The sequence below is a fragment of the Mus pahari genome, chromosome 15, assembly GCF_900095145.1.
Source record: "Mus pahari chromosome 15, PAHARI_EIJ_v1.1, whole genome shotgun sequence".
Classification (NCBI taxonomy): Eukaryota; Metazoa; Chordata; class Mammalia; order Rodentia; family Muridae; genus Mus; species Mus pahari.
The window spans coordinates 5,950,506-5,965,968 of record NC_034604.1 but is presented as its reverse complement, the minus strand read 5'-3'; the positions used below and the strand labels follow the sequence as shown (position 1 = coordinate 5,965,968).

At 43.8% G+C, this 15,463-nt stretch overlaps 1 protein-coding gene across 1 annotated transcript in view; it reads right to left on the bottom strand.

Moving 5' to 3' along the window:
• Nucleotides 1-15,463, bottom strand: part of Colec12 (collectin subfamily member 12) — a 167,428-nt gene that overhangs the window by 138,569 nt on the left and 13,396 nt on the right. The window contains exon 2 of the mRNA XM_021214468.2: nucleotides 13,437-13,487. Within this exon, the coding sequence (XP_021070127.1) occupies nucleotides 13,437-13,487 (51 nt within the window). The remainder of the gene's footprint in view (nucleotides 1-13,436; nucleotides 13,488-15,463) is intronic.

Sequence of the window (15,463 nt, the reverse complement as noted above, 5' to 3'; positions counted from 1 at the left end):
CAAAATCTTTTCATCCATTTTCTGGGTTCCCACACTGGCCCCTACTTGGAGTCTTTGGCTTCACCCCTGCATGTCTCCCAAGCTAACTCCTGCCTCTGTGGCCTTAACCAACAGCTGGGCTACTGTAGCCTCTCCTTTCCCTTTTCTGATTTCCTCTTATCTGAATTCACCTTCACTCCAGAACTCTACTAACAAACTAACTTATTTCATGTGAATAACCCAGGTTCTCTGAACTTGTTTGGACTATTTTTCAGAATTTACTATTTACTATTCTGAACTCCACACAGCACCTCGTACACGACTGGTCGCTAATAAGTGCAGCATTCCATGTTATCATATGATGTTGGCCAGGAGAACGGTGTGAGTGTGTTTCCCTTTCATGTACATACCCCAGTTTATTTTCCCTTGAAAACAGGTTGGTTGCTCTTCCATGATCACAGGAGGGCATAGGTTCTGTGGCACCCTGAAGATACAAAGTCTACAGATGCTCAAGTCACTCATACAAAACCGGAAAGTGTTTGAATTACAACCCTTCCTCACAGTATGAACCATCCCTACTATGTGATCATTTGTGATATCTACTATGAGATAAGTGCTCGTAAAGGTTTAGAGAACGGCCCATCTATATGAGATCAGAACAGATGTTATTTTTTTCCACAACATTTTTTTCTATCCATTCTGGTTGAACTGGGGCCCAGAACTTGCAGATATGAGATATATGAGGCCCAGTGGACTTATTGGTTACTGGTGTTGTTCCCAAAGTTTCAATATTTCTCCTTTTGTCCTGTTTGGGAAATTTACTAGAGTTAATGTCCCCATCCTCTCCCTTGCTTTCTCTCCACCTCTTTACTTCAGATTCGTATTCATCAATAATGTTTCCACTAGTCTTCAAACCACAGTAGTTATGTTGACCCTGATGCTATGGAAGCTGCCGGTGTAGCCCAGCAGTAGAGTGTGCTTGGTGTGCCCAAAGCCCTCACTTCACTCTCCCTCAAAAGACATTCATTTTTAAGTTAAAAAAATTAGACCATTCTTTGTGTTTGTGGGGAGTACATGATATGGCATCCATGTGGAGATTTTGTGGATTCTCTGTATCTCCACCATGTTAGATCCTAGGGATCAAACTCAGGTCACCAGGCTGGCTGTCAAGTAAGTGCCTTTAACCACTGAGCAATCTCACCAGAAATAAAAGTCAATACAAATAAAACATGTTTTGAATGAAGAGGACAGCTTAGAACGATCATCTCAAATATTAGAGACTATAAAACATCCCGAGTCTCTGCAGGCACCGAAGTAGCCAGGGCTCTATTAGAACGTCTACAGACCTTACAACCTCTCTCAGCTCCCTGACAAGTCCACAATCTTTCACCCTGTACAGCACACGGAAGAATTGCTCTTCCCACCAAAAGTGACTCATGAAAAATAACTATTCAAGTAAAAACGAGAAGCTTGTATCAACCAGGGCCAAATGCCAGCATGCAAAACTATAAAAGGATAAAAATGAAGCGTTGGTAGGAGCAGAAAGTAATGACTCAGAAGAGAACAGTTTCACAATAGTTCATGTGGCAAGAACTGCAGCCACTGATACTTACGACTTTCTCTTTTAGTTCCTCTTCTCTCTCTCTCTCTCTCTCTCTCTCTCTCTCTCTCTCTCTCTCTCTCTCTCTCTCTCTGTGTCTGTCTCTGTCTCACACACACCTTGAAAAATCTGCTTAAAAGAGCAGACAATATTAAGCTCCTGAAAACAAAATGACGCCGATTCAATGTTTTGTTCCTCCATCACCTGGTCCTTGTTTANCACTGATACTTACGACTTTCTCTTTTAGTTCCTCCTCTCTCTCTCTCTCTCTCTCTCTCTCTCTCTCTCTCTCACACACACACACACACACACACACACACACACACACACACACACACCTCTAAAAATCTGCTTAAAAGAGCAGACAATATTAAGCTCCTGAAAACAAAATGACGCCGATTCAATGTTTTGTTCCTCCATCACCTGGTCCTTGTTTAAGGCATTCTCTTCTTACACACTAATGCAAGGCGTGTGCTCTGAGGGTTTACCTTCTAATACAACACTTCTGTTTTGAGAGTTTGACACTTTCTAGCACCATTTCTAGAACAATTACAATTTCCAAGCCAATTCATAACGATTTTGTGAATAAAGTGAATTTTTAAGTGCACTGTATAAAACATGATCTTTTGCTGGGCATGGTACGCCTCTGTCACCTCAATACTAAGGAAATAGAGGCAAGAGAATCAAGAATTCAAGGCCATTTTCAGCTACCTTGGGCTAAAAGCTAGCCTAGGCTATCCTACACCACGTGAAACCTAGTCTCAAAGATAAAGATAATTTTACAAATATAAAAAATTATAAAGTACTTGTTTATAATGAAACTGTTCTATACTGATCATTGCATGGTGTGGCATTAAATTCTAAATATGGTGATCATATTATGTGTTACAGTTATAACTAATAGTGGCCAGAGGATTTTAATCCCTCTATCACAGATTAGTCACTAAGAGTCAAGCTAAGCACAACTAAGCCATTGCTCATACTTGAGTTCACTGCTCTACAGAGCAGTGGAACAGCTAAAGGAAGCATCCTTAGCCCTTTCCAGGAGAACTCCTCTGCTCTCCACAAGGTGGCACAGAAACAGTGACTTCTCGGTGGCCACTAGCACTATTACAGTGACCTTGTGACCACTGCCACAGCTCTTTCTAACACAAAACACCGCTCTAAGCATCACCACAGATGCCACAGTCAGCAGAGGGGCTATCTCATTCAAGGCTCTATCTCATTCAAGGCTAGCCTGCTGCCTTCTGGTAATCTAGAAACTGCAGGCCGTCTGGCACCATCTTCTATGTTAAGTCTTAGCCAAGATGCTATTCCAAGGCCCCACGGAAGCTGCTCAGATCTCTTAGCACACTCCCTTCCTTCAAAAGCACTGCATGACGACTCAGGGAGAGAGATCAGTTTCACAATATTTTGTCTCCACCAAGCCTTTAAATTGAAAATATTAAATTAAAAAGACCCCGCTGTGAAGCAAACATCTTTAATACTATATCAACAAACCATGGCCATAATGCAGGGTAGAGAATGCTGGGGTAGGACAGTGCGGCTTGGTTGGAAGGAAGAAATACAAATATATGTGAAGCAAGGATCAAAGCACCAGGCAAGAGTGCTCAGAACAGTGACAGCTTTCTGTACAGCCACAGTTTACTGCAGATCTATCCCATGTATCGTGGGTAGGTTTTCTCATTATCATGCTGGCCGCATGAGGTACTCCTGTCATTTCCATTTCACAGATGAACAAAGTAAGGCAGAGAGCAGATGATGACTTGCAGGTAAGGGGCAAAGCTGGCATAAAAAGGGTGATCTGCTCTAAAGTCTGGCCTCCTGACCCCAAGGACACCAGAGGCAGGCACAGTGATAGAGAAAGAGTCACTCTAGTTCATAACTTCACTGAAGGCTACGTCTACAGCCCAAGGTGGTTCTCTCCTCAGGACAAGCAGCCCAAACCCTTTAAGGGAAGTTTCAGGGCTCATCTGGTTCCATGTGCTTAGAGTCACTACCTACCAAATAACTCTTTCCCACCCTGCACTCCACAACCAGTTGCTGGAAACAACCTAATATCCTCATGCTCTTTTGGTAGAAAAACAACTGAGAAGATGTTTTCCCAGTAATACTTCCCAAAATAAAAACAAAACCGTGTTTGACGTCAACTTAATTGTTGGAAAAACAATTATTCCCCCTCTTCTTCCACGCTTCCCTGGGATTCATCAGTGAACAAAAACTGGGGTTGGGGTGTGAGGCCTGAGAGTGGTTGGAAATCTTAGGGCCCATCCCTCCACAGACGATGACAGAGAATACCACAAGTAAAGCCAGGGGTAAAGGGTGGGGGAGCCCACCTGCCCATATCATTATTACTCACCCCCAGAATCTTGGGGTGCTCCATGAAGGAACATGGGTCTTTGAAGTCAGATGCTCCCTCTCCTTTTGGGATTCTTTGTACTAGAAATTGAGCTGGGGGGGGCTCTCATGCTGAGTTTCCCACACCCTAGTGCTGAGCTACAACCTGGGCCCCTCGGAATCACTTAACCCATGAGCTTCAGTTCCTCATTTATAAATCCCTGGGTCTCTCTCTTGGATAATACTGGAGAAAATTAAATGAATGAAAAAGTTGAAATTGCTGAGCACACAAAAGATATTGTAGAAAAGCTATGTAGCCCTTTAATATGAAAATGGTTAAAAAAGAAAGACAGAAAAGAAAAAGAAAATCTATGTCTTAACATGTCTTTCACATGGAAATGCAGTGACTAGCATTTACTTGTAAAAGAAAAGGCTAGGCAGGGAGCTAACCCGACCACTGAATCCTCTGCAAGGGTGGAGGGAGTGGGGGGGATGGGCTGTGGGGGTGGGGGATGGCACATGAGGCTGTGAATACCATTAATGGTACAAAACAGATGAAATCTCCCCTAAATTATTTGAAAACAGGCAACAGTCAGGAAACTTCCCTTTAGTTTTAGGAACCCCACTTGCCTGCTTGGGAGCAAAATGGGTGAGATGAACCACCCCCTTCCAGGAGAATTTTGCCTGAGAACCATTTGGTGTCCATCTCTCCACATGCCATCTAACACCAAATTCTTATAAAAATCAGGAATATGAATCAATAACCCCTCCCACTAAGTGTTGCAAAAGGCTTTGAACATTTCAAAGCAGCCCTTCAAAGGGCACCAAGTCAAACCCTGAACCCTGTCCCCTGCTCTTGTCTCCCGCCGGCTTAGCCTTTTTTCTTGAGCTGTCTCTACTCAGAGATGTTTAGGTACAGAAAGGTACAGCTTAAAGGACAGCCTCATGCTGGGCTCAATTAGATGCTCCCCACAGGAAATGAGGACATTCCTGGATTCCTGACATTCCCATTAGTGCCCAGCTAAACACTCCAGGTGTCAGTCTTCCCAAGGAGTGGGGGTGGGGTAGGCCAAGGGGGGCACATGACACACAACATTCTTTACAAATTCAAAACGGAATCCAAGCTTCTAGGAAGAATCCCAGATGAGAAAAAACAGCTCAAATAGCCAAAGGAGGAGAAGTGTTCATTTTGAGCAACTTTACAAAGACAGCTCAGTGTCTTCTTGGCAAAATCGGGAAATGCTGTCTGCATTGAACTGGGAGTGTGGCTGATGGCAGGCAGGACTTAGTACAAGAGAGAGCTTAGAGTCAATCCCCAGACACATACTCAGACATATGCGCAGACATACATAAACACACACAGACATACATAAACTCCCAGACACACATACACACACAGAGAGATACCCAGACACACATACATCTCTCCCAGACACATTTAGACATAGACACCCTGACATGCACACACACACACACACACACACACACACACACACACACATACACCAGGACACACACAGAGACACCCAGACACATGCATACACACAAAGAGGAAGAGAGAGACCATGGGTTTTTTGCAGTAAAAGTGGAAATTTACCAGGGCTTACAATTAATATTTCTTTCCAGCATAATTTTGTGGTGATCTTCCAGAAGTCTAAGTGGTCCTCTATGCTTTTATTTACTTACTTGTAAAGAGTTATTTATTTTATGTAACAGGGTCTTGCCTGAATGCATGTCTGTGCACCATATGCATGCAGTGCCCAGAAAGGCCAGAAGAAGGTAGGTCCCTGGTTGAGAGCAACTGTTTGAGTGTTAGGATCCCAACCCTGACCCACTGCAAGAGGAACTGTTGAGACATGTGTCCAACCCTTGCTTTCTCAGTATCTGAAGTCAGATGTGGCAGACACATACACTTGCAAATCCAGCACTGTAGAGTTTGGGACAAGAGGATCACAAGTTTGAGGCCTATAGCAAGACTCTATCCTCAAATAGAGAGATGGAACAAACCTGACGTTTTGCTTCTATAAGCCTCCTAAAAGCAGCTCAAAGTTGAAGTTTATCCCTTTACAGGATGGCCTCAAAGGAGGGAACACCTTCTTCTCAGGCAGCTTGGACTGCTATGTACTGTGTGAGGTAGCCTGTTAAAAGATCTTGCTGAGAGGTGTGGATGACGCACCTATAGGTGGATGACACACAGCTATAGCCCTGGCTACACTTAAAGGCTGAGTCTGTAAGTTTAAAACCTAGGAGTTCAAAAGTTAGGCTGGGCAATATAGCAAAGACCTCAGCTCTTAAAATACAAATAATAATAATAATAATAATAATAATAGTTGAACCCATAATTCTTTTTCTTTTTTAAACTTTGTTTTGTTTGTTTGTTTTTTGAGATGGGTTTCTCTGTGTAGCCCTGGCTGTCCTGGAACTAGCTCTGTAGTCCACCAGCATGGCCTTGAACTCACAGAGTGCTTGCCTCTGCCTCTCTGCCTCTGCCTCCTGAGTGCTGGGATTAAAGGTGTATGCCATCACCTGGCTCATAATTATTTTTCAAGGGGAAGGAAAAGCCAGGCCCATTTGAAACCATAACTCTGAGACACCCATTAAGTTGTGGATAAACAAAATGATTCAAGGACATTCTTCATACTGCCTTCAATTGTACCCCTCTTCTAGACTATAAGCCTGTAACTTCTGAGCATTTTTCAGTGGTTCCTGTTGGCATCAGGACCTCCCAAACCTATGCTATCACACAGGCTACATCTCGGCCTACAGACCTGTTGTCAAGACGACAGCTACCATGTTCCCAGAATACACTTGGCTCACTTTCCACCTTTACCTGTGTTATGTCATTTTTCATATAAATAAGGGAACACCCCTCCCTTCCTCCCTCCCTTCCTCCCTCTCCCCCCTCCCTCTCTCCCCCTCTCCTTCTTCACTTTTTTCTGCCACCTTATCTCTCCCTCCCAATAACCCCTCTTCCACGTGGAACTGCCTCAGCCTAGTGTGTTGATGAGACTCAACCTGCCATTGAAACACATCAGTTTCTTTGGACTATTTTCACTCACGTTTTACCAACCCTCTTGTTCTTCATAGTTAGCTACATTTCCTTTTAATTTGCTATTATTTCAGATATTTTTCATATTAATAACATTCCCCCCAAACCCCCACTCCCCTGCCCCAAGCAGTTTTGTCCAAGTTTGGTTTGTTAAACACAAACAGCAAATGTTTTCAGCTGCCCACAGTTACTCACTATAACCCTTAAATTTGCCCTTGCTCTGTAGGGGTTGGTTCTGATGCTAAGGTCCTGTTCCCCAGCTGTTTCTTGATCCATCAGTAAAGATGCCAGGTGGAATAGGTAGGACTTCCAGGGCCTCACAGGCAAGCTAGCAGATGCAGGAGAGAGAGGAAAGGAGTTTTCGACGAGCTTTGGAGGAAGAAAAGCCAACCAGTCATGTGAGATCTTGGGGTGTTGAGCTGGGACTGAAGGTGGCTGAGCAACTGAAGCTAGGGTGGGTTGAGAGGTGATAAGCTAAGACGACTGGGAAGGGTACACTAGCTGGGGTAGATTGGAGGTGCCCAGCAGTCACTGCCAAGAAAGTAGGTTGAATTTAAGCAATGTGTGTGTCTGTGGTTTTCATCCGCAGATCTAATATTCTCTGGGGTCAGAGCTTAGCAAGGTAGCAAAAGCTGCATGCAACATTGCTCTTCATAAGCTGAACCATGTAGCTTTTGCCCCTTCATCATTCCAACGTGGACATGTATACTAAACCAAGCCACCATCCAAAAACAACACTGCAAGCAACTGATGAGACCAAGTTGGTCTACTGATCCCCCAACACAGATAGGTGCCAAATGGGTTGTGGGGGGCAGAGAGCATCTATGACATCCAGGGTGATACTAAGTGGGATAATGAGGGATTCCAGAGCCATGGAGAGAGGTTTATTTTGTTTCTTTTAATTACTGTTTGGTGGTGCTAGAAACTGAACCCTAGGGCATAGCAACCAATGATTAGGCAAATTCTCGACCACTGAGTTATATCTCTAGCTCTTTCTTAGGGAAAGCATGACTTTTTTTTTTTTTTTTAAAGGAAGTAGTCAGGTAGTGGCACTTGGGATGCTGAGGCAGACCAATCACTGTGAGTTCAAGACCAATCTGGTCTACAGAGCTAGTTCTAGGATAGCCAAGGCTATACAAAATACCCTGACTGGAAAAACAAAACAAACAAAACAAAAGAAAGAAAGTAGAGACTGGTAAATAAGTAAAAGGTGTCATTAGAGTAAATAGAGAAAATAAAAACAGAGAGGATTTCTGCAACAAGGTATTTCTGTAATCCCAGCAAATAAGAGACTAAGGCAGAAAGATCTATAAACTTGAGGTCAGAAGAGGTCCTTTGTAACCATAGTTACACAAATTCGCTCTGCAGAGTGAAGCCAAGAGATGCTGACTCCCAAGCCTGATTAAAACCTGAGAATGCAAGTGAAGGAGGGGTTTCCCATCCCACAGTCACACCACTGACCCATAATTGTTTCTGTCTGAAAGAATTACAGGGATGGAAATGGAGAGGAGCCTGAGGAAAAGAAGGTCCAGCAAAAGGCCCAAAGTGGGATCCAGCTCAAGGGGAGATCCTAAGGCCTGACACTATTACCGGGGCTATGGAGTGCTCACAAAAAGGGACCTAGCATGACTGCATTCTAGAAGACCCAGCAGGCAGCTGAAAGAGTCATATCTGCACCCAACCAATGGACAGAAGCAGCTGACCCCTGTCCTTGAATTAGGGAAGGCTGAAAGAAGCAGAGAAGGGCGATTCTGTAGGAGGACAAACAGTCTTAATTAATCTGGACCCCCGAGATCTTTCAAACACTGGACCACCAAACAGACAGCTCACACCAGCTGATATGAGGCCCCCAACACACATACAGTAGAGGACTTCCTGTTCATTCAGAGATGATGCACCTAACCCTCAAGAGATTGGAGGCTCCAGGGAGTTTAGAGGTCAGGTGGGGTGGGGAATGGGGGCATCCACTCAGAGATGGGGGTGGGGGGGTGAGGTGTGTGTGGGATGTGGAGCAGTTGGAGGATGGATGGGGAGGGGTGGGGAATTGAATATGAGGATAAAAAATGAATTACAAATAAAATTAAAAAATACAAAACCCTGAGAATGCTCCTTTATTTCTTCAAAGTTTCCTCGTGTTGAGGCTTCTGTTACGTTAACCAATCAGGGGTAAAATTGTCCGGCTTCACTCTGTCATCATTTTTAAACATGTTTCAGAACTTTCAGAACAGAACAACTTTGACATATAGACAAAAAGAAAATAAACCTAGTTGAGACAAATGTAATAATGAGTCTCTAAATGAACAAGGGATAACTGTACAAGAAAAAAAAATGATACAGTATATTCTAGATCACCAAAGATCAAAAATTTTCTTCCTTACTGTAAATCTGTGCTGAATCTGAGTAACTATGAATGAATAGCTTTTAAAATGCCTACTTGGTAATTATCTGAGAATAACTAACCCCAAGCTCATCTGTATGCCATTCAAGTTGTTTTTAGTTTATTTGTATAAATAAGACATCTCTAAAATAAGATAATAATACAACTCTCTATGGTATCCAGCTTCTTTTTGCAGAAATGGAGGTCAACACGGCAACCACATTTGGAGGCAGGTCATACCACTCCCAGCTCTTAGGAATGAGGTTTCACACTCGGTGTTCTGAAGTTGTGTACAAAACCTGCCAAACTTCACAAGTGTGAAATACAGCACAGTGCCTACCCAGCACCTTTGCACCAGGACCCCTCTGCACCAAAGCCCTGCATGGCAGACTTATTCTACCTTGATGGTGTCAACAGCTTATGGGACAAGGGTAGGATGCTGAGGCTCACGAGTGTCAACAAGTGTTTTCTAGTAATGAGTGTCACCAGGGGAAGGGCCCATCAGGTTGCCCCACATGTAGGCAAACACCTTCCACCTTTTAGGCTCCATCAACTGACTGCAAAGAGACTGTTCGCCCCTACAAATGCCTAAGGAAATAAGCTCTATGGCTCTGTTGCATTCAAGAACTAAACTGAAAACCTATTTACCTTTTTAAGAATTTGGTCAGAGTTCTAGAACCCGTTAATAATGCCCAGGCTTCCCCAGTGGGAAGCCTGGATAGGGGTGCTAGACCCACATTAGGGTTCCTAGGCTGCAGGATGCTCTTCCCAGGCACAGAGGATGAGATGTTGCCTCAACCTAATGTAAGATCCTATCCCCAGGCACTAGCCTGATAGAAAACAGACTTTTCTAACCTCAGATCCAGCTCATTCACTTGACTAAGGACTCAATGTCCCCACATCTCACCTTCTACATCTGTGGAATTAAAGGCAGTTTTCTACTCCAGCCTTGTGGAAGAAGTCTTCCCTATTTTTTAGAATCACAACCCGAAAACTCCGGAGCAGGATCATCTTTTCTTTTGGCTTGCTTGTTTGTTTTGAGATAGGGTCTTATGGAGCTGGCCTGAAATTCAGTATGCAGCTGAGGATGATCTTGAACTCTTGATTCTCCTGCCTCTACCTTCCAAGTGTTGGGATAAAGGGTGTGTACCACCATTCCAGGCTCAGGAACCTCAAGGTTTCTCAGCTCAACTTCTGCCCAAATTTTCTGTCTGTACTGTCTGGTACCATTTACCCTCTTCCTTCTTTTTGTTTATGCTCTTTGGACATTTCTCAGTTCATTACATGAGGAGACTCTGAGTCACCAGTTGGCAATTCCAGTGTGTAATTTAACCCCATAAACTAAAATTCTTTTCAAAATGTGCTAATTTTTATTTTGCACCAGCTTCCCACCCTCCTAACTAGTAATGTGGTCATAAAATTAACTGAATGTTTTCTGTGTCACCTTTTTAATTCTGTAACCTTAATTTGTGATTGCTTAATGTTTTTATTCTGTAGTACTAGGGAATGAACCCAGGTCTTCATGCTGCTAGCTGCTAGGGCTTTAATACCTTAAAAAGTCTATACCTTTTTAAGATTTTATATTCATAGTCAAGGTCTCACTAAGGTGAACTTGTGATCCTCCTGCCTTAACTTTAGGAACTGTTAGAATTGCAGGCATGCATGACTACACCATGTTGTCTCAGCCAGGCAGGCTGGCACATACCTGTAACCCCAGCACTTGGGAGGTTGGGGATCAAGTAGGCATTCTGCTATATAGCAATTCTGAGGCCAGCCTGGACTACAAGAGACCTCAAAACCTCTTTCAGTTCTTCACATGTCTACTGATTCCAAAACATATAGTAACACCAAAATTTATTTTCCAATATTTCCTAGTCCATGTGTTTTGTGTTCCTTTGTAATCTTGGGTTCCTCTTCAATTCTACTACTATCCTTCTTCGTGACTCACCCTAAAGGAAATCAGAGCAACACATGGTATGGACCAGAAATCTGCTGCCATGTGGAGGAGGTGGGGAGGGTCAGGGTTCAGGCGGCTCTGCTAGGGCATGAATTGCGAATTATGGCCCTTGTGTGGCTGTGTTCTCATATTAAAGCCCTATTTCTTTTTTCAGAAAGAAACACGTAAGTATGTTAGCTCCAGATTGGAGAAAAAAAAAAAAAAGCTACAATAATTATGGAGCCAGAGCAGCTGGGGGCTGTTAACTTTAATCAAAGTTCAGCCAGGATGTTTCAAGTAATAGGAAGTAGATTTAGAATCTCTTTGTATTCCCCCCCCCCCGCGCCCACCCCACTCATCTTTCTTTATTTCTTATGACCAAGGCACAAAAACAAGCTGTTTCCTTCATCCCCTTGAACTGTGTGTGGATGGAGCAGCAATGCTTTACTGATGTTTCTCAGCCCCACTGGAGACCCTGAAAAGCTGGATCAGAATGGAGATCAAGTACTGCAGCTGGGTGGGTGGAGAGTCGAGAGTTCACTGTGGCTCCTAGAACAGGTTACCATACACACCATATGTACTGGATAGCTTTGTGTCAACTTGACACAGCTGGAGTTATCACAGAGAAAGGAGCTTCAGTTGGGGAAATGCCTCCATGAGATTCAGCTGTAAGGCATTTTCTCAATTAGTGATCAAGTGGGGAGGGCCCCTTGTGGGTGGTGCTATCTCTGGGCTGGCAGTCTTNGTGGACTGAGCAAGCCAGTGGAGGCAAGCCAGTAAAGAACATCCCTCCATGGCCTCTGCATCAGCTCCTGCTTTCTGACCTGCTTGAGTTCCAGTCTTGCATCCTTTGGTGATCAACAGCAGTATGGAAATGTTAAGCTGAATAAACTCTTTCCTCCCCAACTTGCTTCTTGGTCATGATGTTTGTGCAGGAATAGAAACTCTGACTAAGACACCATAGATTTCTTCCCCTGACGTTCTGGCAAATCTAAATGAAGTCAAGCTGTCCATAGTAGCACTTGTATGAAAACTCAGCACTTGGCATACAGAAGCATGAGAATTATAAGTTTGAGGGCAGTTTAACCCTCATGGCAAAATCATGTATCATACCAACAAGACGGACTTGCCTGTGTTAGCCCCACCAAAAGTAACTAAAAGCCAAGAGCGCATGAAAATTGGTTCTTATGCATGGATATCTGGCACTAACTAACTGTGCTCTGACCTTGCATTCTATTTATTATACAAGAGCAGAGATGACAAGTACAGTAATGGGGAGACAGAGGGTAAGTGCTAATTCTCTGTGGCTGCTGTAACAGGCTCCTACTAACAGGGAGGCTCGAACATGACACTTTTCTCCTCTTACAGTCTGAAGTCAGCTTCAGTTGGCTCAAATAAAGAGGTAATATAGACTGCTCTGCCTCTGGAAGCTCTAGAGGAAGAACCCACTCCCTTGCCTTCTTAAGAATCTAGAAGCTACCAGAATTCCTTGACTTCAGGACCCTTCCAATTCTGCTTCAGTCAGTCAGAAACACCAGACTGGTATCAAGTTTCCCTGTGCCTCCTTCTTGTGGCAATTAGGGGCCCAGTGGGTAACCCAGAATAACCTTTTCATCCCACACTCTTCAGTTTAATCATGGCTTGTCTTTTTTGCCATGTAACCTCAGTTTCCAGGGGTACAGATGCTAATACCTTTTGGGGAGCAGTACCTAGACTCAGTGTTCTTACTCAGTTGGGTTCCTGGAAGAAGTTTCCCTCCCATTCATCGAATACTAATTTATGAGTCTAGGAATAGGCAAGGCACAGGAAAAGCTGGTTTGTGAATACCAGAAGAGGGACTGTCTTAGTATTCTGCTCCTTTCTGGTCACAGATTTCCCATTCCCAAAGTATTGGCAGCTGAGCTGTCTGTTGTCTGTATTCGGCAGACACATAAACATCACATCACTTCTCTTTGCTTGGATGCAGTTCTTTTCCACAAACCCTCAAAGTTGTACAATCATCCATCTGTCACATAGAAGCTCAATTTCAAACTACAATTGGACTTCAAAGTCCCAACTGTTCACTTGTGTCAAAGTCTCATTACGTTACCACAGCAAAAGTCTGTTACTGCATCCTAGACTGAGTGAGGGGAAGGAACCAAGTTTTGCCAGGACTCACCAAACCTCTTGTAACCGAAGGACTGGACCTCCTCTTCCTCTGCAAAGTCGTCTGTAGAAGAAAACATACAGTGTTAGCCTTGGCAGGGACATAGTAGCACAGAATGGGGGCAGGATGCAATTGCCCTGACCCCTACTAGAAACACCCTTTTCTACCCTTAAGATTCCCTATCACAATGGCTTTCTTTCTGCTCCTAGACCTCCCCGGGCTTTCTGAGGAGGATCATTGGCCCTCTGCATTGGCTAGAATGCTTTTCCTTCTTAATAATGGCTTCTGATCCAGACCCTAGCTAACTTCAATTCCTGGACCACCCAGATTCTATCATACCCATTCATTTCGGCATTTTTCTCTGATATCATCTTCACTTGCTTACATGTGTACACACATGTGGTCATATATGTTCACTGCTATCATTGTACTTTCTATATAGATGGACAGACATAAATAAACCCCCATTGCTTATAATGATGCTTGTTGAAAACCAGGGGCTTAATAAAATGTTGGTGAATGAATGGCAGAATTAACCAATTGTCTAAGCTAAGATAAGGGACAGCTCAAGCTGTCCCCTTTAGATACTCTCAACAACTACTGTAGCATCTCAGAACCCCAAGATTGCTCTTGAAATTACAATGAGATTCTTCCCCATTCTGTAAGATAACTGAGGTTAACAGATGATTCCCAGCCTGACGACAGGCTGTAGAGATTCTAGATATAGAATCACAGTAGTGACAAGAGACTTATCAGTCACAATAAATTAGTTCCTACCAGAAGTCATCAAATCATCTGAACTCAGACATGACAAGATTCCTCACCCAGGGACCAAGAGCTGCTCATTGGATTTCTACAAGAGAAGGGTCTAGAGAGAGCAAGTACTTTAAAGATAAGATCAGAAGCCCTGATCAAATACACATTCCTCTAATTACAACAAATAGGGCTATACCCTAATAAACTTATCATGTGTTAAAAGTATTGTAGGTTTAATATATCCTATTTTAGATATAGTCGGAAGGAAGCAACCTAATATCATAGCTTAAAAATATAGTAAGCAGCTAAAAATGGTTCAGCAGTTAAGAATACTTAGTATTCTTACAGAAGACCAAGTTTAATTTCCAGCACCTACAAGCAGCTTACAAGTGCCTATAACTCAGTACTCCATATTGATTGTTTTCATTGTGATGAGAGGGCTGCTGCCCAGCATTGCCAAAAGGACTGTACTGCATATCATTAGCTTAGGGAAAATCCCAAAGGTAAAATTAAAGTACAGTTTCTAAGGCTGAAGAGAGAACTCAGTTGGTCATATGCTTGCCCTACAAGCATGAAGATCTGAGTTTAATATCCAGAACTGTGAAGGGAACACTGAAGAGCTCAGGGAATCATTGAGAACTAAAGGACATAGCGAGGGACTGAAGGATATGGTAAGGAGTAGAAGGATGCAGCAAAGGGCTGATGGATGCACAGTAAGGGGCTGAAGGATGCAGTGAGGAACTAGAGGATGCAGTGAGGGGCTGAAGGAAACACTGAGGGGTGAAGGAAGCAGTGAGGGGGTGAAAGAAGCAGTGAGGGGGTGAAGGAAGCAGTGAGGGGGTGAAGGAAGCAGCGAGGGGCTGAAGGAAGCAGAGAGGGGGTGAAGGAAACAGTTAAGACCAAAAATAGGATATTTTCTTTGAGCTGAAATGTGGGCGAGTCTTTTTCCCTCTAGTCCCTCACTGCATCCTTCAGCCCCTCACTGCATCCTTCAGTCTCTTGCTGCATCCTTCAGTCACCTTTAGTCCCTTGTTGCATCTTTCAGCCCCTCACTGCATCCTCTAGTTCCTCACTGAATCCTTCACCCCCTCACTGCTTCCATCAGCCCCTTGCTGCTTCCTTCACCCCCTCACTGCTTCTTTCAGACCCTCACTGCTTCCTTCAGCCCCTCACTGCTTCCTTCAGCCCCTCACTGCTTCCTTCACCCCCTCACTGTTTCCTTTACCCCCTCACTGCTTCCTTCACCCCCTCACTGCTTCCTTCAGCCCCTCACTGCTTCCTTC